The sequence below is a fragment of the Hyla sarda genome, unplaced genomic scaffold, assembly GCF_029499605.1.
Source record: "Hyla sarda isolate aHylSar1 unplaced genomic scaffold, aHylSar1.hap1 scaffold_824, whole genome shotgun sequence".
Classification (NCBI taxonomy): domain Eukaryota; kingdom Metazoa; phylum Chordata; class Amphibia; order Anura; family Hylidae; genus Hyla; species Hyla sarda.
Window position 1 is genome coordinate 129,029 of NW_026610851.1, and position 27,997 is coordinate 157,025.

The 27,997-nt window shown below is 52.8% G+C and overlaps 1 protein-coding gene across 1 annotated transcript; it reads right to left on the bottom strand.

Moving 5' to 3' along the window:
• Positions 1-73: 73 nt before the first annotated feature.
• On the bottom strand, positions 74-27,997 carry MGST1 (microsomal glutathione S-transferase 1). The gene is made up of 4 exons (XM_056554640.1): positions 27,883-27,997; positions 18,231-18,348; positions 936-1,030; positions 74-436 (listed from the first exon to the last, which is right to left on the bottom strand). The coding sequence occupies exons 2-4, from the start codon at positions 18,345-18,347 to the stop codon at positions 190-192; spliced, it is 459 nt and encodes a 152-aa protein (XP_056410615.1). The 5' UTR covers position 18,348; positions 27,883-27,997; the 3' UTR covers positions 74-189.

Sequence of the window (27,997 nt, forward strand, 5' to 3'; positions counted from 1 at the left end):
GATAATTGCCCCCATGTCTGATGCTCACAATGATGGGCTGAGCTGCAGTACCACACTTGGCCATTGCCAGGAGTCGCGTTATTACTGGAAACCAACTTTATTACTAATGCCTTAAACAAAAACGTATGGCTTCTTGGCCCCGAGGGGGCGGGCTTATGGTAAACTCCGCCTTCCCTGCAGAAGACGTTCTTAGATGTAGAGCAGACTGCGCACAGTGAAGAACGCCATGGATAACGTCACCAGGTACCCAACCAGAAAGCAAAGCGCGCGGCTGGGCTGCGGCAGAGGAGTCAGGTAGGACACGGTGTGCAGCAGGCGGCTGACGGTGAAGATGCGGAAATGCAGCAGAGCGCTGGACAGGTCGGGATTGCTGAGCGCATAGAGGAGGCCAACACCAATAAATGGGATGATGTTCTCAATGTCATTCAGGTGACACCTGTAAAGAGAGACACGGCCACCATCAGTACTACACAGGGGGAGGGGCAACCAGAAGAGCAGGGGAGGAGCAAATAGGTGGGGGGGGGGGGGGCAGAAGAGCAGGGGAGGGGACTAGATGAACGGGGGGAGGAGCAAAGATGTGGGGGGGCAGAAGAGCAGGGTGGAACAAAGAAAAGTGAAGGATCAGAAGAGTATGAGGAGACACAGGGGACGTCCCCCCAGCAAACAGAGGAGGCGGCACAGGGACGTCCCCCCAGCAAACAGAGGAGGCGGCACAGGGACGTCCCCCGCAGATAGAGGAGGCGGCACAGGGACGTCCCCCGCAGATAGAGGAGGCGGCACAGGGACGTCCCCCGCAGATAGAGGAGGCGGCACAGGGACGTCCCCCGCAGATAGAGGAGGCGGCACAGGGACGTCCCCCGCAGATAGAGGAGGCGGCACAGGGACGTCCCCCGCAGATAGAGGAGGCAGATGTATATTTCGTTGGAATGTATTACCTGCGCACCCTCTCCACATCTTGGTCAGTCCGAATGTATTTTTTCGGGTCCCCCCCTCTGCTGTTACCTGCAGCATCTTCAAGATTGGCAAAAACCTGTAACGGAGAGGAGACGACTGGTATTATGTGCTGGTGGGATATTCTGGGTCTGTGCACCGGGAGGAGGAGGAGGACATGATCATCAGGGGGGAGGGGAGGAGGGACCAGGCTGAAGCCATTACAATAATTACCACAGATAGGGCCCCTCTATAACATGTACTGACTCCTAGGGCCCACTATAACATCAAATGGATCCCATGGCCCCTATATAACATCTACTGGATCCTACGACCCCCCCTATAACATTTACTGGATCCTAGATCCCCTATATAACATCTACTGGATCCTATGACCCCCCCTATAACATTTACTGGATCCTAGATCCCCTATATAACATCTACTGGATCCTAGGACCCCCCCCTATAACATTTACTGGATCCTAGATCCCCTATATAACATCTACTGGATCCTAGGACCCCCCCCCCCCCTATATCATCTACTGGATCCTATGGCCCCCATATAACATCTACTGGATCCTCTGGCCCCCATATAACATCTACTGGATACTATGGCCCCCATATAACATCTACTGGATCCTAGGACCCCATATATCATCTACTGGATCCTAGGACCCCCATATATCATCTACTGGATCCTAGGACCCCCATATATCATCTACTGGATCCTAGGACCCCATATAACATCTACTGGATCCTAGGACCCCATATAACATCTACTGGATACTATGGCCCCTAGATAACCTACTGGATTCTAGGAACCCCCCCATATGATCTACTGGATCCTACGGCCCCCATATAACATCTACTGGATCCTAGGAACCCCCCCCCCCCCATATCATCTACTGGATCCTACGGCCCCATATCACATCTACTGGATCCTATGGCCCCCATATAACATCTACTGGATCCTAGGACCCCCCCCCCCTATATCATCTACTGGATACTATGGCCCCCATATAACATCTACTGGATCCTATGGGCCCCCTATAACATCTACTGGATCCTAGGACCCCCCCCATATAATTTACTGGATCCTATGGCCCCCATATAACATCTACTACATCCTAGGACCCCATATAACATCTACTGGATACTATGGCCCCCATATATCATCTACTGGATCCTATGGCCCCCATATAACATCAAATGGATCCCATGGCCCCTATATAACATCTACTGGATCCTATGACCCCCCCTATAACATTTACTGGATCCTAGATCCCCTATATAACATCTACTGGATCCTAGGACCCCCCCCTATATCATCTACTGGATCCTATGGCCCCCATATAACATCTACTGGATCCTCTGGCCCCCATATAACATCTACTGGATCCTAGGACCCCATATAACATCTACTGGATCCTAGGACCCCATATAACATCTACTGGATACTATGGCCCCCCCTATAACATTTACTGGATCCTAGGTCCCCTAAATAACATCTACTGGATCCTATGGCTCCCATATAACATCTACTGGATCCTATGGCCCCCATATAACATCTACTGGATCCTAGGACCCCATATATCATCTACTGGATCCTAGGACCCCCATATATCATCTACTGGATCCTAGGACCCCCATATATCATCTACTGGATCCTAGGACCCCATATATCATCTACTGGATCCTAGGACCCCATATAACATCTACTGGATCCTAGGACCCCATATAACATCTACTGGATACTATGGCCCCTAGATAACCTACTGTATCCTAGGAACCCCCCCCCCCCCCCATATCATCTACTGGATCCTACGGCCCCATATCACATCTACTGGATCCTATGGCCCCCATATAACATCTACTGGATCCTAGGACCCCCCCCCCCCCTATATCATCTACTGGATACTATGGCCCCCATATAACATCTACTGGATCCTATGGGCCCCCTATAACATCTACTGGATCCTAGGACCCCCCCCCCCCTATATCATTTACTGGATCCTATGGCCCCCATATAACATCTACTACATCCTAGGACCCCATATAACATCTACTGGATACTATGTCCCCCATATATCATCTACTGGATCCTATGGCCCCCATATAACATCTACTGGATCCTATGGCCCCCATATAACATCTACTGGATCCTAGGACCCCATATAACATCTACTGGATACTATGGCCCCCATATATCATCTACTGGATCCTATGGCCCCCATATAACATCTACTGGATCCTATGGCCCCCATATAACATCTACTGGATCCTAGGACCCCATATAACATCTACTGGATACTATGGCCCCCATATATCATCTACTGGATCCTATGGCCCCCATATATCATCTACTGGATCCTAGGACCCCATATAACATCTACTGGATACTATGGCCCCCATATATCATCTACTGGATCCTAGGGCCCCCATATCTCATCTACTGGATCCTAGGACCCCATATAACATCTACTGGATCCTAGGACCCCATATATCATCTACTGGATCCTATGGACCCCATATAACATCTACTGGATCCTACGGCCCCCATATATCATCTACTGGATCCTATGGCCCCCCTATAACATTTACTGGATCCTAGGTCCCCTATATAACATCTACTGGATCCTAGGCCTGGCTAAAACATCTACTGGATCCTAGGACCCCCTATAACATCTTCTGGATCCTAGGACCTTGCTATAACATCAAATGGATCCCATGGCCCCTATATAACATCTACTGGATCCTACGACCCCCCCTATAACATTTACTGGATCCTAGATCCCCTATATAACATCTACTGGATCCTAGGACCCCCCCCCTATATCATCTACTGGATCCTATGGCCCCCATATAACATCTACTGGATCCTCTGGCCCCCATATAACATCTACTGGATCCTAGGACCCCATATAACATCTTCTGGATCCTAGGACCTTGCTATAACATCAAATGGATCCCATGGCCCCCTATATAACATCTACTGGATCCTACGACCCCCCCCTATAACATTTACTGGATCCTAGATCCCCTATATAACATCTACTGGATCCTAGGACCCCCCCCTATATCATCTACTGGATCCTCTGGCCCCCATATAACATCTACTGGATCCTAGGACCCCATATAACATCTACTGGATACTATGGCCCCCCTATAACATTTACTGGATCCTAGGTCCCCTAAATAACATCTACTGGATCCCAGGACCCCCCCCCCTATATCATCTACTGGATCCTATGGCCCCCATATAACATCTACTGGATCCTAACTATGGCCCCCATATAACATCTACTGGATCCTAGGACCCCATATATCATCTACTGGATCCTAGGACCCCCATATATCATCTACTTGATCCTAGGACCCCATATAACATCTACTGGATCCTAGGACCCCATTTAACATCTACTGGATACTATGGCCCCTAAATAACCTACTGGATCCTAGGAACCCCCCATATGATCTACTGGATCCTACGGCCCCCATATAACATCTACTGGATCCTAGGAATCCCCCCTCCATATCATCTACTGGATCCTATGGCCCCATATCACATCTACTGGATCCTATGGCCCCCATATAACATCTACTGGATCCTAGGTCCCCTAAATAACATCTACTGGATCCTATGGCCCCTAAATAACCTACTGGATCCTAGGAACCCCCCCCCCCATATCATCTACTAGGATCCTACGGCCCCCATATAACATCTACTGGATCCTAGGAACCCCCCCCCCCCATATCACATCTACTGGATCCCTATGGCCCCCATATAACATCTACTGGATCCTAGGACCCCCCTATATCATCTACTGGATACTATGGCCCCCATATAACATCCTACTGATCCTATGGGCCCCCATATAACATCTACTGGATCCTAGGGACCCCCCCCCCTATATCATCTACTGGATACTATGGCCCCCATATAACATCTACTGGATCCTAGGACCCCCCCTATATCATCTACTGGATCCTATGGCCCCATATAACATCTACTGGATCCTATGGCCCCCATATAACATCTACTGGATCCTATGGCCCCCATATAACATCTACTGGATCCTAGGACCCCATATAACATCTACTGGATCCTATGGCCCCCATATAACATCTACTGGATCCTATGGCCCCCATATAACATCTACTGGATCCTAGGACCCCATATAACATCTACTGGATCCTAGGACCCCATATGACATCTACTGGATACTATGGTAGCCCATATATCATCTACTGGATCCTACGGCCCCCATATATCATTTACTGGATCCTACGGCCCCCATATATCATCTACTGGATCCTATGGCCCCCATATAACATCTACTGGATACTATGGCCCCCATATAACATCTACTGGATACTACGGCCCCATATATCATCTACTGGATCCTATGGCCCCCATATAACATCTACTGGATCCTATGGCCCCCATATAAAATCTACTGGATACTATGGCCCCATATAAAATCTACTGGATACTATGGCCCCCATATAACAATCTACTGGATACTACGGCCCCCATAATATCATTTACTGGATCCTATGGGCCCCCATATAACATCTACTGGATCCTTCGGCCTGGCTATAACATGTTCTGGATCCTAGGTCCCCTATATAACATCAAATGGATTCATTGGCCCCTATATAACATCTACTGGATCTTAGAGCCCCTCTGTTGTGGTGTACTGGTGTGAAACACACCTGTTTCCCTGACCTGTCAGGTGGATGTCACCTATCGTGTCTGCTTGGGGCCACTACTTACGTTTAAATGTGATATTCATTGCACTGTAATGTACTGTAAATGCACTTTTATGCTTTGTGCCCTAAGGGGTTACCAGTCTGCAAGAGAATGCTGAGGGGATCACATGCTTGCTTCAGCCAATCATGGCTGCTTCCCTGTTTCCCTAGGTCTGCTAGACTAGGAGGTGTAATATCAGTGTCTGGAGTTAGTGGAGAAGAGAGTGGAGGTCACCCGTAGACCTCTGCAGGGGTCCCTATACCTCCCCACATGGAGGGGGAGGAGTCAGTGTGAAAAGAAGAGCCAAGAGAGCCCACGGACCCCATTAGCAAATAAGAGGATAACAGGAGATAGAAAGCCTTGGGCAACTCCGGTTATAAGTCTATGGTCTAAACCCTGGTGGTAAAGCCTTAATCAGTGTTGGTCAAGTCTCTTACAAGCTACACAGTTGTGGTGAGGGTGTGATTAGGGCAGATGTTATTACCCTAGGGGGCATATGGCATTAACCCCTTGTGTTCATGACCCCAGTGCGTGTTTTCCTCTACACCACCTAAGGTATGGCCTCTGGTTCCTGGGCTAGGTACAGGGGCAAATAATGACTCCAATGCAAAGTTAGGGAACAATGGCAGCTTTACTGAGGCAGACAGAATTGTCTTACAGCTCAGTTAGGCCCAAGGAGATGATCAGGGACTTTAGGAGACTTGTGGGTTCGCTGGACTTTGTAGTGGACTTGGACACAATTATGTAGACCCATGCTGACTTTAGCAGACTTGACTGACTAGACTTCACTCCTGTAGTTGCTTACCAGGTTATGACGTTCACTTGGTTGATGGAAGCGTGGCTGCGCGGTTAGGCCTTGGGTTTCCCCCTAGGTCCCCTGACACTCCCAGGTCCTCAGTATACATAGAACTGACTAACCTAGCTCCTACCTAGGTCTATAAGGAGCAATTTAGAGGGGTCCTATAGGTCCCCACAAGTCAACTGGTCACTGACACCTTCACTGCTTACATGACTTGGTAACAACATTTAAAGGTGTATGAACATTATAAAGACTAAGATTAATAAACACAGGACACTATTAACCATTTAGGATACATATAATGCAGGTTGGATTCAAGGGACACTGGATAGAATCCACTGACAAGGACAGAAAGGGTAAAGGAGAGCAAGTCCTGCACCGGGCCACCAAACAGGACAGAAAGTGTAAATGAGAACTACTCCTGCACCGGGCCACCACACAGGACAGAAAGGGTAAAGGAGAGAAACTCCTGCACCGGGCCACCACACAGGACAGAAAGGGTAAAGGAGAGCAAGTCCTGCACCGGGCCACCACACAGGACAGAAAGGGTAAAGGAGAGCAAGTCCTGCACCGGGCCACCACACAGGACAGAAAGGGTAAAGGAGAGCAAGTCCTGCACCGGGCCACCACACAGGACAGAAAGGGTAAAGGAGAGCAAGTCCCGCACCGGGTCACCACACAGGACAGAAAGGGTAAAGGAGAGCAAGTCCTGCATCGGGCAACCACACAGGACAGAAAGGGTAAAAGGAGAGCAAGTCCTGCACCGGGCCACCACACAGGACAGAAAGGGTAAAGGAGAGCAAGTCCTGCACAGGGCCACCACACAGGACAGAAAGGGTAAAGGACAGCAAGTCCTGCACCGGGCCACCACACAGGACAGAAAGGGTAAAGGAGAGCAAGTCCTGCACCGGGCCACCAAACAGGACAGAAAGTGTAAATGAGAACTACTCCTGCACCGGGCCACCACACAGGACAGAAAGGGTAAAGGAGAGAAACTCCTGCACCGGGCCACCACACAGGACAGAAAGGGTAAAGGAGAGCAAGTCCTGCACCGGGCCACCACACAGGACAGAAAGGGTAAAGGAGAGCAAGTCCTGCACCGGGCCACCACACAGGACAGAAAGGGTAAAGGAGAGCAAGTCCCGCATCGGGTCACCACACAGGACAGAAAGGGTAAAGGAGAGCAAGTCCTGCACCGGGCAACCACACAGGACAGAAAGGGTAAAAGGAGAGCAAGTCCTGCACCGGGCCACCACACAGGACAGAAAGGGTAAAGGAGAGCAAGTCCTGCACAGGGCCACCACACAGGACAGAAAGGGTAAAGGACAGCAAGTCCTGCACCGGGCCACCACACAGGACAGAAAGGGTAAAGGAGAGCAAGTCCTGCACCGGGCCACCTCACAGGACAGAAAGGGTAAAGGAGAGAAACTCCTGCACCGGGCCACCACACAGGACAGAAAGGGTAAAGGAGAGCAAGTCCTGCACCGGGCCACCACACAGGACAGAAAGGGTAAAGGAGAGCAAGTCCTGCACCGGGCCACCAAACAGGACAGAAAGGGTAAAGGAGAGCAAGTCCTGTACCGGGCCACCACACAGGACAGAAAGGGTAAAGGAGAACAAGTCCTGCACCAGGCCACCACACAGGACAGAAAGGGTAAAGGAGAGCAAGTCCTGCACCGGGCCACCACACAGGACAGAAAGGGTTAAGGAGAGAAACTCCTGCACCGGGCCCCCACACAGGACAGAAAGGGTAAAGGAGAACAAGTCCTGCACCGGGCCACCACACAGGACAGAAAGGGTAAAGGAGAACAAGTCCTGCACCGGGCCACCACACAGGACAGAAAGGGTAAAGGAGAGCAAGTCCTGCACCGGGCCACCACACAGGACAGAAAGGGTAAAGGAGAACTACTCCTGCACCGGGCAACCACACAGGACAGAAAGGGTAAAGGAGAGAAACTCCTGCACCGGGCCACCTCACAGGACAGAAAGGGTAAAGGAGAGCAAGTCCTGCACCGGGCCACCACACAGGACAGAAAGGGTAAAGGAGAGCAAGTCCTGCACTGGGCCACCACACAGGACAGAAAGGGTAAAGGAGAGCAAGTCCTGCACCGGGCCACCACACAGGACAGAAAGGGTAAAGGAGAGAAACTCCTGCACCGGGCCACCTCACAGGACAGAAAGGGTAAAGGAGAACAAGTCCTGCACCGGGCCACCGCACAGGACAGAAAGGGTAAAGGAGAGCAAGTCCTGCACCGGGCCACCACACAGGACAGAAAGGGTAAAGGAGAGCAACTCCTGCACCGGGCCACCACACAGGACAGAAAGGGTAAAGGAGAGAAACTCCTGCACCGGGCCACCACACAGGACAGAAAGGGTAAAGGAGAACAAGTCCTGCACCGGGCCACCACACAGGACAGAAAGGGTAAAGGAGAGCAAGTCCTGCACCGGGCCACCTCACAGGACAGAAAGGGTAAAGGAGAGCAAGTCCTGCACCGGGCCACCTCACAGGACAGAAAGGGTAAAGGAGAGCAAGTCCTGCACCGGGCCACCAAACAGGACAGAAAGGGTAAAGGAGAACAAGTCCTGCACCGGGCCACCACACAGGACAGAAAGGGTAAAGGAGAGAAACTCCTGCACCGGGCCACCACACAGGACAGAAAGGGTAAAGGAGAGAGAGTCCTGCACCGGGCCACCACACATGACAGAAAGGGTAAAGGAGAGCAAGTCCTGCACCGGGTCACCACACAGGACAGAAAGGGTAAAGGAGAGCAAGTCCTGCACCGGGCCACCACACAGGACAGAAAGGGTAAAGGAGAGCAAGTCCTGCACCGGGCCACCACACAGGACAGAAAGGGTAAAGGAGAGCAAGTCCTGCACCGGGCCACCGCACAGGACAGAAAGGGTAAAGGAGAGCAAGTCCTGCACCGGGCCACCACACAGGACAGAAAGGGTAAAGGAGAGCAAGTCCTGCATCGGGCCACCACACAGGACAGAAAGGGTAAAGGAGAACAAGTCCTGCACCGGGCCACCACACAGGACAGAAAGGGTAAAGGAGAGCAAGTCCTGCACCGGGCCCCCACACAGGACAGAAAGGGTAAAGGAGAGCAAGTCCTGCACCGGGCCACCACACGACAGAAAGGGTAAAGGAGAGCAAGTCCTGCACCGGGTCACCACACAGGACAGAAAGGGTAAAGGAGAGCAAGTCCTGCACCGGGCCACCTCACAGGACAGAAAGGGTAAAGGAGAGCAAGTCCTGCATCGGGCCACCACACAGGACAGAAAGGGTAAAGGAGAACTACTCCTGAACCGGGCCACCACACAGGACAGAAAGGGTAAAGGAGAGCAAGTCCTGCACCGGGCCACCACACAGGACAGAAAGGGTAAAGGAGAGCAAGTCCTGCATCGGGCAACCACACAGGACAGAAAGGGTAAAAGGAGAGCAAGTCCTGCACCGGGCCACCACACAGGACAGAAAGGGTAAAGGAGAGAAACTCCTGCACCGGGCCACCACACAGGACAGAAAGGGTAAAGGAGAGAAACTCCTGCACCGGGCCACCACACAGGACAGAAAGGGTAAAGGAGAGCAACTCCTGCACCGGGATACCACACAGGACAGAAAGGGTAAAGGAGAGAAACTCCTGCATCGGGCCACCACACAGGACAGAAAGGGTAAAGGAGACCAAGTCCTGCACCGGGTCACCCCACAGGACAGAAAGGGTAAAGGAGACCAAGTCCTGCACCGGGTCACCCCACAGGACAGAAAGGGTAAAGGAGAGAAACTCCTGCACCGGGCCACCTCACAGGACAGAAAGGGTAAAGGAGAACAAGTCCTGCACCGGGCCACCGCACAGGACAGAAAGGGTAAAGGAGAGCAAGTCCTGCACCAGGCCACCACAAAGGACAGAAAGGGTAAAGGAGAACTACTCCTGCACCGGGCCACCGCACAGGACAGAAAGGGTAAAGGAGAGAAACTCCTGCATCGGGCCACCACACAGGACAGAAAGGGTAAAGGAGACCAAGTCCTGCACCGGGTCACCACACAGGACAGAAAGGGTAAAGGAGAGAAACTCCTGCTCCGGGCCACCACACAGGACAGAAAGGGTAAAGGAGAGCAAGTCCTGCACCGGGCCACCAAACAGGACAGAAAGGGTAAAGGAGAGCAAGTCCTGTACCGGGCCACCACACAGGACAGAAAGGGTAAAGGAGAACAAGTCCTGCACCGGGCCACCACACAGGACAGAAAGGGTAAAGGAGAGCAAGTCCTGCACCGGGCCACCACACAGGACAGAAAGGGTTAAGGAGAGAAACTCCTGCACCGGGCCCCCACACAGGACAGAAAGGGTAAAGGAGAACAAGTCCTGCACCGGGCCACCACACAGGACAGAAAGGGTAAAGGAGAGCAAGTCCTGCACCGGGCCACCACACAGGACAGAAAGGGTAAAGGAGAGCAAGTCCTGCACCGGGCCACCACACAGGACAGAAAGGGTAAAGGAGAACTACTCCTGCACCGGGCCACCACACAGGACAGAAAGGGTAAAGGAGAGAAACTCCTGCACCGGGCCACCTCACAGGACAGAAAGGGAAAAGGAGAACAAGTCCTGCACCGGGCCACCACAAAGGACAGAAAGGGTAAAGGAGAGCAAGTCCTGCACCGGGCCACCACACAGGACAGAAAGGGTAAAGGAGAACTACTCCTGCACCGGGCCACCACACAGGACAGAAAGGGTAAAGGAGAGAAACTCCTGCATCAGGCCACCACACAGGACAGAAAGGGTAAAGGAGAACTACTCCTGCACCGGGCCACCACACAGGACAGAAAGGGTAAAGGAGAGCAAGTCCTGCACCGGGCCACCTCACAGGACAGAAAGGGTAAAGGAGAGCAAGTCCTGCACCGGGCCACCACACAGGACAGAAAGGGTAAAGGAGAGAAACTCCTGCACCGGGCCACCTCACAGGACAGAAAGGGTAAAGGAGAACAAGTCCTGCACCGGGCCACCACACAGGACAGAAAGGGTAAAGGAGAGCAAGTCCTGCACCGGGCCACCTCACAGGACAGAAAGGGTAAAGGAGAGAAACTCCTGCACCGGGCCACCACACAGGACAGAAAGGGTAAAGGAGAGCAAGTCCTGCACCGGGCCACCGACCAGGACAGAAAGGGTAAAGGAGAGAAACTCCTGCACCGGGCCACCACACAGGACAGAAAGGGTAAAGGAGAACAAGTCCTGCACCGGGCCACCACACAGGACAGAAAGGGTAAAGGAGAGCAAGTCCTGCACCGGGCCACCTCACAGGACAGAAAGGGTAAAGGAGAGCAAGTCCTGCACCGGGCCACCTCACAGGACAGAAAGGGTAAAGGAGAGCAAGTCCTGCACCGGGCCACCACACAGGACAGAAAGGGTAAAGGAGAGCAACTCCTGCACCGGGACACCACACAGGACAGAAAGGGTAAAGGAGAGCAAGTCCTGCACCGAGCCACCACACAGGACAGAAAGGGTAAAGGAGAGCAACTCCTGCACCGGGACACCACACAGAACAGATAGGGTAAAGGAGAGCAAGTCCTGCACCGGGCCACCACACAGGACAGAAAGGGTAAAGGAGAGCAAGTCCTGCACCGGGCCACCACACAGGACAGAAAGGGTAAAGGAGAGCAAGTCCTGCACCGGGCCACCACACAGGACAGAAAGGGTAAAGGAGAGCAAGTCCTGCACCGGGCCACCACACAGGACAGAAAGGGTAAAGGAGAACAAGTCCTGCATCGGGCCACCTCACAGGACAGAAAGGGTAAAAGAGAGCAAGTCCTGCACCGGGCCACCTCACAGGACAGAAAGGGTTAAGGAGAGCAAGTCCTGCACCGGGCCACCACACAGGACAGAAAGGGTAAAGGAGAGCAAGTCCTGCACCGGGCCACCTCACAGGACAGAAAGGGTAAAGGAGAACTACTCCTGCACCGGGCCACCACACAGTACAGAAAGGGTAAAGGAGAACAAGTCCTGCACCGGGCCACCACACAGGACAGAAAGGGTAAAGGAGAGCAACTCCTGCACCGGGCCACCACACAGGACAGAAAGGGTAAAGGAGAGCAAGTCCTGCACCGGGCCACCGCACAGGACAGAAAGGGTAAAGGAGAGCAACTCCTGCACCGGGACACCACACAGGACAGAAAGGGTAAAGGAGAACAAGTCCTGCACCGGGCCACCACACAGGACAGAAAGGGTAAAGGAGAGCAACTCCTGCACCGGGCCACCACACAGGACAGAAAGGGTAAAGGAGAGCAAGTCCTGCACCGGGCCACCACACATGACAGAAAGGGTAAAGGAGAGCAAGTCCTGCACCGGGTCACCACACAGGACAGAAAGGGTAAAGGAGAGCAAGTCCTGCACCGGGCCACCACACAGGACAGAAAGGGTAAAGGAGAACAAGTCCTGCACCGGGCCACCACACAGGACAGAAAGGGTAAAGGAGAGCAAGTCCTGCACCGGGCCACCTCACAGGACAGAAAGGGTAAAGGAGAGCAAGTCCTGCACCGGGCCACCACACAGGACAGAAAGGGTAAAGGAGAGAAACTCCTGCACCGGGCCACCTCACAGGACAGAAAGGGTAAAGGAGAGCAAGTCCTGCACCGGGCCACCACACAGGACAGAAAGGGTAAAGGAGAACAAGTCCTGCACCGGGCCACCACACAGGACAGAAAGGGTAAAGGAGAGCAAGTCCTGCACCGGGCCACCACACAGGACAGAAAGGGTAAAGGAGAGCAAGTCCTGCACCGGGCCACCTCACAGGACAGAAAGGGTAAAGGAGAGCAAGTCCTGCACCGGGCCACCACACAGGACAGAAAGGGTAAAGGAGAGAAACTCCTGCAGCGGGCCACCTTACAGGACAGAAAGGGTAAAGGAGAACAAGTCCTGCACCGGGCCACCACACAGGACAGAAAGGGTAAAGGAGAACAAGTCCTGTACCGGGCCACCACACAGGACAGAAAGGGTAAAGGAGAGCAAGTCCTGCACCGGGCCACCTCACAGGACAGAAAGGGTAAAGGAGAGAAACTCCTGCACCGGGCCACCACACAGGACAGAAAGGGTAAAGGAGAGCAAGTCCTGCACCGGGCCACCGACCAGGACAGAAAGGGTAAAGGAGAACAAGTCCTGCACCGGGCCACCACACAGGACAGAAAGGGTAAAGGAGAACAAGTCCTGCACCGGGCCACCACACAGGACAGAAAGGGTAAAGGAGAACAAGTCCTGCACCGGGCCACCACACAGGACAGAAAGGGTAAAGGAGAACAAGTCCTGCACCGGGCCACCACACAGGACAGAAAGGGTAAAGGAGAGAAACTCCTGCACCGGGCCACCACACAGGACAGAAAGGGTAAAGGAGAGCAAGTCCTGCACCGGGCCACCTCACAGGACAGAAAGGGTAAAGGAGAGCAAGTCCTGCACCGGGCCACCTCACAGGACAGAAAGGGTAAAGGAGAGCAAGTCCTGCACCGGGCCACCACACAGGACAGAAAGGGTAAAGGAGAGCAACTCCTGCACCGGGCCACCACACAGGACAGAAAGGGTAAAGGAGAGAAACTCCTGCACCGGGCCACCACACAGGACAGAAAGGGTAAAGGAGAGCAAGTCCTGCACTGGGCCACCACACAGGACAGAAAGGGTAAAGGAGAGCAAGTCCTGCACCGGGCCACCTCACAGGACAGAAAGGGTAAAGGAGAGCAAGTCCTGCACCGGGCCACCACACAGGACAGAAAGGGTAAAGGAGAGAAACTCCTGCACCGGGCCACCTTACAGGACAGAAAGGGTAAAGGAGAACAAGTCCTGCACCGGGCCACCACACAGGACAGAAAGGGTAAAGGAGAACAAGTCCTGCACCGGGCCACCACACAGGACAGAAAGGGTAAAGGAGAGCAAGTCCTGCACCGGGCCACCGACCAGGACAGAAAGGGTAAAGGAGAGCAAGTCCTGCACCGGGCCACCTCACAGGACAGAAAGGGTAAAGGAGAGCAAGTCCTGCACCGGGCCACCACACAGGACAGAAAGGGTAAAGGAGAGCAACTCCTGCACCGGGACACCACACAGGACAGAAAGGGTAAAGGAGAGCAAGTCCTGCACCGAGCCACCACACAGGACAGAAAGGGTAAAGGAGAGCAACTCCTGCACCGGGACACCACACAGAACAGAAAGGGTAAAGGAGAGCAAGTCCTGCACCGGGCCACCACACAGGACAGAAAGGGTAAAGGAGAACAAATCCTGCACCGGGCCACCTCACAGGACAGAAAGGGTTAAGGAGAGAGAGTCCTGCATCGGGCCACCAAACAGGACAGAAAGGGTAAAGGAGAGCAACTCCTGCACCGGGCCACCACACAGGACAGAAAGGGTAAAGGAGAGAAACTCCTGCACCGGGCCACCACACAGGACAGAAAGGGTAAAGGAGAGAGAGTCCTGCACCGGGCCACCACACATGACAGAAAGGGTAAAGGAGAGCAAGTCCTGCACCGGGTCACCACACAGGACAGAAAGGGTAAAGGAGAGCAAGTCCTGCACCGGGCCACCACACAGGACAGAAAGGGTAAAGGAGAGCAAGTCCTGCACCGGGCCACCACACAGGACAGAAAGGGTAAAGGAGAGCAAGTCCTGCACCGGGCCACCACACAGGACAGAAAGGGTAAAGGAGAGCAAGTCCTGCACCGGGCCACCACACAGGACAGAAAGGGTAAAGGAGAGCAAGTCCTGCACCGGGCCACCACACAGGACAGAAAGGGTAAAGGAGAACAAGTCCTGCATCGGGCCACCTCACAGGACAGAAAGGGTAAAAGAGAGCAAGTCCTGCACCGGGCCACCTCACAGGACAGAAAGGGTTAAGGAGAGCAAGTCCTGCACCGGGCCACCACACAGGACAGAAAGGGTAAAGGAGAGCAAGTCCTGCACCGGGCCACCTCACAGGACAGAAAGGGTAAAGGAGAACTACTCCTGCACCGGGCCACCACACAGTACAGAAAGGGTAAAGGAGAACAAGTCCTGCACCGGGCCACCACACAGGACAGAAAGGGTAAAGGAGAGCAACTCCTGCACCGGGCCACCACACAGGACAGAAAGGGTAAAGGAGAGCAAGTCCTGCACCGGGCCACCGCACAGGACAGAAAGGGTAAAGGAGAGCAAGTCCTGCACCGGGACACCACACAGGACAGAAAGGGTAAAGGAGAACAAGTCCTGCACTGGGCCACCACACAGGACAGAAAGGGTAAAGGAGATCAAGTCCTGCACCGGGCCACCTCACAGGACAGAAAGGGTAAAGGAGAGCAAGTCCTGCACCGGGCCACCACACAGGACAGAAAGGGTAAAGGAGAGAAACTCCTGCACCGGGCCACCTCACAGGACAGAAAGGGTAAAGGAGAGCAAGTCCTGCACCGGGCCACCACACAGGACAGAAAGGGTAAAGGAGAGCAACTCCTGCACCGGGCCACCTCACAGGACAGAAAGGGTAAAGGAGAGCAAGTCCTGCAGCGGGCCACCACACAGGACAGAAAGGGTAAAGGAGAACAAGTCCTGCACCGGGCCACCACACAGGACAGAAAGGGTAAAGGAGAGCAAGTCCTGCACCGGGCCACCTCACAGGACAGAAAGGGTAAAGGAGAGCAAGTCCTGCACCGGGCCACCTCACAGGACAGAAAGGGTAAAGGAGAGCAAGTCCTGCACCGGGCCACCACACAGGACAGAAAGGGTAAAGGAGAACAAGTCCTGCACCGGGCCACCACACAGGACAGAAAGGGTAAAGGAGAACAAGTCCTGCACCGGGCCACCACACAGGACAGAAAGGGTAAAGGAGAACAAGTCCTGCACCGGGCCACCACACAGGACAGAAAGGGTAAAGGAGAGAAACTCCTGCACCGGGCCACCACACAGGACAGAAAGGGTAAAGGAGAGCAAGTCCTGCACCGGGCCACCACACAGGACAGAAAGGGTAAAGGAGAACAAGTCCTGCACCGGGCCACCACACAGGACAGAAAGGGTAAAGGAGAACAAGTCCTGCACCGGGCCACCACACAGGACAGAAAGGGTAAAGGAGAACAAGTCCTGCACCGGGCCACCACACAGGACAGAAAGGGTAAAGGAGAGAAACTCCTGCACCGGGCCACCACACAGGACAGAAAGGGTAAAGGAGAGCAAGTCCTGCACCGGGCCACCACACAGGACAGAAAGGGTTAAGGAGAACAAGTCCTGCACCGGGCCACCTCACAGTCAGATCCACAGCCGTTTAGCCCTAAGGGTAGGTTCAGACTACGGAATCTCGCGGCAGAACATTTCCGCCCGTAGATTGCGCGTTCCGCCTGCGCTGACTGAATTAGTCGGCACTAGGACCACGCGGACACTGCAGAGACTCCTATAGACTTCTATGTGTTCCGCTCGGATTTCTAATTCCTTTCTTCAGGCGGAATTTTTCTTCCAGATTTTCCGCTTCACAAATTCCGAAGTGTGAACAGAAAACCATTCCCTACACTGCGCATTATAGTAAGCGGAATGTCCGTAGTCTGAACGCAGCCTAATAGAACAGCAGCACGAAGCCAGTAAGTCCCGTAGGGCCCTGACCTGTGACCCCTGAAGTGACCTCCGGTGAACCCTGCACTACTGTCCATCTCTTCCTGTTTATGGGCTTTTGTTTCCGTAACCCTTAATCTGCCGTCATTATTACCACAGCTCTTGGCCCAGGAAGCTACTGCCCCTCTGAGCCTGGAGGTTAACATTACACTGGCATCACAAACCTAATACCATCACCCCAGTGACCACCACAATATACCATCTACTGGATCCTGGGGCCCCACTATACCATCTACTGGATCCTGGGGCCCCGGTATACCATCTACTGGATCCTGGGGCCCCGGTATACCATCTACTGGATCCTGGGGCCCCGGTATACCATCTACTGGATCCTGGGGCCCCGCTATACCATCTACTGGATCCTGAGGCCCCGGTATAACATCTACTGGATCCTGGGGCCCCGGTATACCATCTACTGGATCCTGGGGCCCCGGTATACCATCTACTGGATCCTGGGGGCCCCCATATAATATCTACTGGATCCTGGGGGCCCCCATATAATATCTACTGGATCCTGGGGCCCCGCTATAACATCTACTGGATCCTGGGGCCCCGCTATACCATCTACTGGATCCTGGGGCCCCGCTATACCATCTACTGGATCCTGGGGCCCCGCTATACCATCTACTGGATCCTGGGGCCCCGCTATAACATCTACTGGATCCTGGGGCCCCACTATAACATCTACTGGATCCTGGGGCCGCACCGCTATAACATCTACTGGATCCTGGGGCCCCGCTATAACATCTACTGGATCCTGGGGCCCCGCTATAACATCTACTGGATCCTGGGGCCCCGCTATACCATCTACTCGATCCTGGGGCCCCGCTATAACATCTACTGGATCCTGGGGCCCCGCTATAACATCTACTGGATCCTGGGGCCCCGCTATACCATCTACTGGATCCTGGGGCCCCGCTATACCATCTACTGGATCCTGGGGCCCCGCTATACCATCTACTGGATCCTGGGGCCCCGCTATAACATCTACTGGATCCTGGGGCCCCGCTATAACATCTACTGGATCCTGGGGCCCCGCTATACCATTTACTGGATCCTGGGGCCCCACTATAACATGTACTGCCCCCTGGGTCCTCCCACCAAGTACCTCGGACCCCCAGGTACAGTGACTAGTGGTCGGGGTGCTGACTCTTACCTTACGGGTGATTCTGTAGTAGGCGGTCACCGGACCCAGCGCCATCATCTTCACCAGGACAATTACGGCATAAGTGGCAAACGCCCTGAACACCTCACTGTCCGCCAACAGCGCCATTCTGAAAGAGAGGGGGAGGGGTCACCAAATATTGTAAGATGGGGCGGGGCCAGTGAGGGGGAGGGGTCACCAAATATTGTAAGATGGGGCGGGGTCAGTGAGGGGTCACCAAATATTGTAAGATGGGGCGGGGCCAGTGAGGGGGAGGGGTCACCAAATATTGTAAGATGGGGCGGGGCCAGTGAGGGGTCACCAAATATTGTAAGATGGGGCGGGGCCAGTGAGGGGTCACCAAATATTGTAAGATGGGGCGGGGCCAGTGAGGGGTCACCAAATATTGTAAGATGGGGCGGGGCCAGTGAGGGGTCACCAAATATTGTAAGATGGGGCGGGGCCAGTGAGGGGTCACCAAATATTGTAAGATGGGGCGGGGCCAGTGAGGGGTCACCAAATATTGTAAGATGGGGCGGGGCCAGTGAGGGGTCACCAAATATTGTAAGATGGGGCGGGGCCAGTGAGGGGGAGGGGTCAAATATTGTAAGATGGGGCGGGGCCAGTGAGGGGGAGGGGTCACCAAATATTGTAAGATGGGGCGGGGCCAGTGAGGGGGAGGGGTCACCAAATATTGTAAGATGGGGCGGGGCCAGTGAGGGGTCACCAAATATTGTAAGATGGGGCGGGGCCAGTGAGGGGGAGGGGTCACCAAATATTGTAAGATGGGGCGGGGCCCAGTGAGGGGGAGGAGTCAGCAAATATTGTAAGATGGGGCGGGGCCAGTGAGGGGGAGGAGTCAAATATTCAGACAAATATAGCAAGATGGGGGCGGGGTCCAGTGAGGGGGAGGAGTCACCAAATATTCAGACAAATATAGCAAGATGGGGGCAGGGCCAAGTGAGGGGGAGGAGTCACCAAATATTCAGACAAATATAATAAGATGGGGGCGGGGCCAAGTGAGGGGAAGGACTCACCAAATATTGTAAGATGGGGGTGGGGCCAGTGAGGGGGAGGAGTCAAATATTCAGACAAATATAGCAAGATGGGGGCGGGGTCCAGTGAGGGGGAGGAGTCACCAAATATTCAGACAAATATAGCAAGATGGGGGCAGGGCCAAGTGAGGGGGAGGAGTCACCAAATATTCAGACAAATATAATAAGATGGGGGCGGGGCCAAGTGAGGGGAAGGACTCACCAAATATTGTAAGATGGGGGTGGGGCCAGTGAGGGGGAGGAGTCAAATATTCAGACAAATATTGCAAGATGGGGCGGGGCCCAGTGAGGGGGAGGAGTCAAATATTCAGACAATATAGCAAGATGGGGCGGGGCCCAGTGAGGGGGAGGAGTCAAATATTCAGACAATATAGCAAGATGGGGCGGGGCCCAGTGAGGGGGAGGAGTCAAATATTCAGACAATATAGTAAGATGGGGCGGGGCCAAGTGAGGGTGAGATCAGGAGGAGGAATGTTTTCATCTAAAGGGTTATGACTGGAGGGAGATGAGATACACGGAGGGAGATGAGATACACGGAGGGAGATGAGATACACGGAGGGAGATGAGATACTCGGAGGGAGATGAGATACACGGAGGGAAATGAGATACTCGGAGGGAGATGAGATACTCGGAGGGAGATGAGATACACGGAGGGAAATGAGATACTCGGAGGGAGATGAGATACACGGAGGGAAATGAGATACACGGAGGGAGATGAGATACACGGAGGGAGATGAGATACACTGGGGCTGGATGGAGATGAGATACACGGAGGGAGATGAGATACACGGAGGGAGATGAGATACACGGAGGGAGATGAGATACACTGGGGCTGGATGGAGATGAGATACTCGGAGGGAGATGAGATACACTGGGGCTGGATGGAGATGAGATACACGGATGGAGATGAGATACGCGGAGGGAGATGAGATACGCGGAGGGAGATGAGATACGCGGAGGGAGATGAGATACGCGGAGGCTGGATGGAGATGAGATACTCGGAGGGAGATGAGATACACTGGGGCTGGATGGAGATGAGATACGCGGAGGGAGATGAAATACTCGGAGGGAGATGAGATACGCGGAGGGAGATGAGATACGCGGAGGGAGATGAGATACACGGATGGAGATGAGATACGCGGAGGGAGATGAGATACGCGGAGGGAGATGAGATACGCGGAGGGAGATGAGATACGCGGAGGGAGATGAGATACACTGGGGCTGGATGGAGATGAGATACACGGAGGGAGATGAGATACACGGAGGGAGATGAGATACACGGAGGGAGATGAGATACACTGGGGCTGGATGGAGATGAGATACACGGAGGGAGATGAGATACACGGAGGGAGATGAGATACACGGAGGGAGATGAGATACACTGGGGCTGGATGGAGATGAGATACTCGGAGGGAGATGAGATACACGGATGGAGATGAGATACGCGGAGGGAGATGAGATACGCGGAGGGAGATGAGATACGCGGAGGGAGATGAGATACGCGGAGGCTGGATGGAGATGAGATACTCGGAGGGAGATGAGATACACTGGGGCTGGATGGAGATGAGATACGCGGAGGGAGATGAAATACTCGGAGGGAGATGAGATACGCGGAGGGAGATGAGATACGCGGAGGGAGATGAGATACGCGGAGGGAGATGAGATACGAGGAGGGAGATGAGATACGAGGAGGGAGATGAGATACACTGGGGCTGGATGGAGATGAGATACGCGGAGGGAGATGAGATACACGGAGGGAGATGAGATACGCGGAGGGAGATGAGATACGCAGAGGGAGATGAGATACTCGGAGGGAGATGAAATACTCGGAGGGAGATGAGATACTCGGAGGGAGATGAGATACGCGGAGGGAGATGAGATACGCGGAGGGAGATGAGATACGCGGAGGGAGATGAGATACGCGAAGGGAGATTAGATACTCGGAGGGAGATGAGATACACTGGGGCTGGATAAAGATGAGATACATGGATGGAGATGAGATACACGGAGGGAGATGAGATACTCGGAGGGAGATGAGATACACGGAGGGAGATGAGATACACGGAGGGAGATGAGATACGCGGAGGGAGATGAGATACGCGGAGGGAGATGAGATACGCGGAGGCTGGATGGAGATGAGATACTCGGAGGGAGATGAGATACACTGGGGCTGGATGGAGATGAGATACGCGGAGGGAGATGAAATACTCGGAGGGAGATGAGATACGCGGAGGGAGATGAGATACGCGGAGGGAGATGAGATACGCGGAGGGAGATGAGATACGAGGAGGGAGATGAGATACACTGGGGCTGGATGGAGATGAGATACGCGGAGGGAGATGAGATACACGGAGGGAGATGAGATACTCGGAGGGAGATGAGATACTCGGAGGGAGATGAGATACTCGGAGGGAGATGAGATACGCGGAGGGAGATGAGATACGCGGAGGGAGATGAGATACGCGAAGGGAGATTAGATACTCGGAGGGAGATGAGATACACTGGGGCTGGATAAAGATGAGATACATGGATGGAGATGAGATACACGGAGGGAGATGAGATACTCGGAGGGAGATGAGATACGCGGAGGGAGATGAGATACGCGGAGGGAGATGAGATACGCGGAGGCTGGATGGAGATGAGATACTCGGAGGGAGATGAGATACACTGGGGCTGGATGGAGATGAGATACGCGGAGGGAGATGAAATACTCGGAGGGAGATGAGATACGCGGAGGGAGATGAGATACGCGGAGGGAGATGAGATACGCGGAGGGAGATGAGATACGAGGAGGGAGATGAGATACGAGGAGGGAGATGAGATACACTGGGGCTGGATGGAGATGAGATACGCGGAGGGAGATGAGATACACGGAGGGAGATGAGATACGCGGAGGGAGATGAGATACGCAGAGGGAGATGAGATACTCGGAGGGAGATGAAATACTCGGAGGGAGATGAGATACTCGGAGGGAGATGAGATACGCGGAGGGAGATGAGATACGCGGAGGGAGATGAGATACGCGGAGGGAGATGAGATACGCGAAGGGAGATTAGATACTCGGAGGGAGATGAGATACACTGGGGCTGGATAAAGATGAGATACATGGATGGAGATGAGATACACGGAGGGAGATGAGATACTCGGAGGGAGATGAGATACACGGAGGGAGATGAGATACACGGAGGGAGATGAGATACGCGGAGGGAGATGAGATACGCGGAGGGAGATGAGATACGCGGAGGCTGGATGGAGATGAGATACTCGGAGGGAGATGAGATACACTGGGGCTGGATGGAGATGAGATACGCGGAGGGAGATGAAATACTCGGAGGGAGATGAGATACGCGGAGGGAGATGAGATACGCGGAGGGAGATGAGATACGCGGAGGGAGATGAGATACGAGGAGGGAGATGAGATACACTGGGGCTGGATGGAGATGAGATACGCGGAGGGAGATGAGATACACGGAGGGAGATGAGATACTCGGAGGGAGATGAGATACTCGGAGGGAGATGAGATACTCGGAGGGAGATGAGATACGCGGAGGGAGATGAGATACGCGGAGGGAGAAGAGATACGCGAAGGGAGATTCGATACTCGGAGGGAGATGAGATACACTGGGGCTGGATAAAGATGAGATACATGGATGGAGATGAGATACACTGGGGCTGGATAAAGATGAGATACATGGATGGAGATGAGATACACGGAGGGAGATGAGATACTCGGAGGGAGATGAGATACTCGGAGGGAGATGAGATACACGGAGGGAGATGAGATACACGGAGGGAGATGAGATACACGGAGGGAGATGAGATACACGGAGGGAGATGTTTTTCACCCCCTTCAGGTCATTGACCTCTTTGCCGCAGTCGCTGGGGGCGGAGTCAGCAGTTACAGGTGGGGGGGGGGGCAGATACTTTGTCCCCGGTTAATCTGGGGGTGGAGCTTGTGATCCTGTGTCATGTGACTTCCACTCAGTATAAAGGTCAGTGTGATAAGGGGGGGAGGGGCACATACTTTTTCATAGTAAGATGGGGGAGGGGAAAGGAATATTGGGAGACAGAGGGAACATATACAGCAGAGCCCACACTGCAGAACATATACAGCAGAGCCCACACTGCAGAACATGTACAGCAGAGCCCACACTGCAGAACATATACAGCAGAACATATACAGCAGAGCCCACACTGCAGAACATATACAGCAGAACATATACAGCAGAACATATACAGCAGAGCCCACACTGCAGAACATATACAGCAGAACATATACAGCAGAACATATACAGCAGAACATATACAGCAGAACATATACAGCAGAGCCCACACTGCAGAACATATACAGCAGAGCCGACACTGCAGAACATATACAGCAGAGCCGACACTGCAGAACATATACAGCAGAGCCCACACTGCAGAACATATACAGCAGAGCCCACACTGCAGAACATATACAGCAGAGCCCACACTGCAGAACATATACAGCAGAGCCCACACTGCAGAACATATACAGCAGAGCCCACACTGCAGAACATATACAGCAGAGCCCACACTGCAGAACATATACAGCAGAGCCGACACTGCAGAACATATACAGCAGAGCCCACACTGCAGAACATATACAGCAGAGCCCACACTGCAGAACATATACAGCAGAGCCGACACTGCAGAACATATACAGCAGAGCATATACAGCAGAGCCCACACTGCAGAACATATACAGCAGAGCCCACACTGCAGAACATATACAGCAGAGCATATACAGCAGAGCCCACACTGCAGAACATATACAGCAGAGCCCACACTGCAGAACATATACAGCAGAGCCGACACTGCAGAACATATACAGCAGAGCCCACACTGCAGAACATATACAGCAGAGCCCACACTGCAGAACATATACAGCAGAGCCCACACTGCAGAACATATACAGCAGAACATATACAGCAGAGCCCACACTGCAGAACATATACAGCAGAGCCCACACTGCAGAACATATACAGCAGAGCCCACTGCAGAACATATACAGCAGAGCCCACACTGCAGAACATATACAGCAGAGCCCACACTGCAGAACATATACAGCAGAGCCCACACTGCAGAACATATACAGCAGAGCCCACACTGCAGAACATATACAGCAGAGCCCACACTGCAGAACATATACAGCAGAGCCCACACTGCAGAACATATACAGCAGAGCCCACACTGCAGAACATATACAGCAGAGCCCGCACTGCAGAACATATACAGCAGAGCCCGCACTGCAGAACATATACAGCAGAGCCCACACTGCAGAACATATACAGCAGAGCCCACACTGCAGAACATATACAGCAGAGCCCGCACTGCAGAACATATACAGCAGAACATATACAGCAGAACATATACAGCAGAGCCCACACTGCAGAACATATACAGCAGAGCCCACACTGCAGAACATATACAGCAGAGCCCACACTGCAGAACATATACAGCAGAGCCCACACTGCAGAACATATACAGCAGAGCCCGCACTGCAGAACATATACAGCAGAGCCCGCACTGCAGAACATATACAGCAGAGCCCACACTGCAGAACATATACAGCAGAGCCCACACTGCAGAACATATACAGCAGAACATATACAGCAGAACATATACAGCAGAACATATACAGCAGAACATATACAGCAGAGCCCACACTGCAGAACATATACAGCAGAGCCCGCACTGCAGAACATATACAGCAGAGCCCGCACTGCAGAACATATACAGCAGAGCCCACACTGCAGAACATATACAGCAGAGCCCACACTGCAGAACATATACAGCAGAGCCCACACTGCAGAACATATACAGCAGAACATATACAGCAGAACATATACAGCAGAACATATACAGCAGAACATATACAGCAGAGCCCACACTGCAGAACATATACAGCAGAACATATACAGCAGAGCCCGCACTGCAGAACATATACAGCAGAACATATACAGCAGAGCCCACACTGCAGAACATATACAGCAGAGCCCGCACTGCAGAACATATACAGCAGAGCCCACACTGCAGAACATATACAGCAGAGCATATACAGCAGAGCCCACACTGCAGAACATATACAGCAGAACATATACAGCAGAACATATACAGCAGAGCCCACACTGCAGAACATATACAGCAGAACATATACAGCAGAACATATACAGCAGAGCATATACAGCAGAGCCCGCACTGCAGAACATATACAGCAGAACATATACAGCAGAACATATACAGCAGAGCCCACACTGCAGAACATATACAGCAGAACATATACAGCAGAGCCCGCACTGCAGAACATATACAGCAGAACATATACAGCAGAACATATACAGCAGAGCCCACACTGCAGAACATATACAGCAGAACATATACAGCAGAGCCCGCACTGCAGAACATATACAGCAGAACATATACAGCAGAGCCCACACTGCAGAACATATACAGCAGAGCCCACACTGCAGAACATATACAGCAGAGCCCACACTGCAGAACATATACAGCAGAGCCCACACTGCAGAACATATACAGCAGAACATATACAGCAGAGCCCACACTGCAGAACATATACAGCAGAGCCCACTGCAGAACATATACAGCAGAACATATACAGCAGAGCCCACACTGCAGAACATATACAGCAGAGCCCACACTGCAGAACATATACAGCAGAGCCCACACTGCAGAACATATACAGCAGAGCCCACACTGCAGAACATATACAGCAGAGCCCACACTGCAGAACATATACAGCAGAGCCCACACTGCAGAACATATACAGCAGAGCCCACACTGCAGAACATATACAGCAGAGCCGACACTGCAGAACATATACAGCAGAGCCCACTGCAGAACATATACAGCAGAGCCCACTGCAGAACATATACAGCAGAGCCCACTGCAGAACATATACAGCAGAGCCCACACTGCAGAACATATACAGCAGAGCCCACACTGCAGAACATATACAGCAGAGCCCACACTGCAGAACATATACAGCAGAGCCCACACTGCAGAACATATACAGCAGAGCCCGCACTGCAGAACATATACAGCAGAGCCCGCACTGCAGAACATATACAGCAGAGCCCACACTGCAGAACATATACAGCAGAGCCCGCACTGCAGAACATATACAGCAGAACATATACAGCAGAACATATACAGCAGAGCCCACACTGCAGAACATATACAGCAGAGCCCACACTGCAGAACATATACAGCAGAGCCCGCACTGCAGAACATATACAGCAGAGCCCGCACTGCAGAACATATACAGCAGAGCCCACACTGCAGAACATATACAGCAGAGCCCACACTGCAGAACATATACAGCAGAGCCCACACTGCAGAACATATACAGCAGAGCCCACACTGCAGAACATATACAGCAGAACATATACAGCAGAACATATACAGCAGAGCCCACACTGCAGAACATATACAGCAGAGCCCACACTGCAGAACATATACAGCAGAACATATACAGCAGAACATATACAGCAGAACATATACAGCAGAACATATACAGCAGAGCCCACACTGCAGAACATATACAGCAGAACATATACAGCAGAGCCCGCACTGCAGAACATATACAGCAGAACATATACAGCAGAACATATACAGCAGAGCCCACACTGCAGAACATATACAGCAGAACATATACAGCAGAGCCCGCACTGCAGAACATATACAGCAGAACATATACAGCAGAACATATACAGCAGAGCCCACACTGCAGAACATATACAGCAGAACATATACAGCAGAGCCCGCACTGCAGAACATATACAGCAGAACATATACAGCAGAGCCCACACTGCAGAACATATACAGCAGAGCCCACACTGCAGAACATATACAGCAGAGCCCACACTGCAGAACATATACAGCAGAGCCCACACTGCAGAACATATACAGCAGAGCCCACACTGCAGAACATATACAGCAGAACATATACAGCAGAGCCCACACTGCAGAACATATACAGCAGAGCCCACACTGCAGAACATATACAGCAGAGCCCACACTGCAGAACATATACAGCAGAGCCCACACTGCAGAACATATACAGCAGAGCCCACACTGCAGAACATATACAGCAGAGCCCACACTGCAGAACATATACAGCAGAGCCCGCACTGCAGAACATATACAGCAGAGCCCACACTGCAGAACATATACAGCAGAGCCCACACTGCAGAACATATACAGCAGAGCCCACACTGCAGAACATATACAGCAGAGCCCACACTGCAGAACATATACAGCAGAGCATATACAGCAGAACATATACAGCAGAACATATACAGCAGAGCATATACAGCAGAGCCCACACTGCAGAACATATACAGCAGAGCATATACAGCAGAACATATACAGCAGAACATATACAGCAGAGCATATACAGCAGAGCCCACACTGCAGAACATATACAGCAGAGCATATACAGCAGAACATATACAGCAGAACATATACAGCAGAACATATACAGCAGAGCCCACACTGCAGAACATATACAGTAAAGTCTAACTACAAGGGAGGATAAAGAAGAAGAATGAGAACAGGACTCTGACCTGAGGGACCGAGGATCTGCTGTGATCTGAAGACTCCTTCCTGCTTCTCCCCCCCCTCAGTACCTACCTGTCCAGCCCTCCACCACCGGCCCATCCCCCTCAGTCCCTGGCTGTC

What these genes read in the sequence shown, in the direction of transcription:
- MGST1 (XM_056554640.1), bottom strand. Translation starts at nt 18,347, where the DNA reads ATGGCGCTGTTGGCGGACAGTGAGGTGTTCAGGGCGTTTGCCACTTAT. An exon ending in ACTACAGAATCACCCGTAAG is followed by an intron (nt 1,031 to 18,230) that starts GTAAGAGTCAGC and finishes TCTCCGTTACAG; the next exon opens with GTTTTTGCCAATCTTGAAGA. An exon ending in GATGTGGAGAGGGTGCGCAG is followed by an intron (nt 437 to 935) that starts GTAATACATTCC and finishes CTCTCTTTACAG; the next exon opens with GTGTCACCTGAATGACATTG.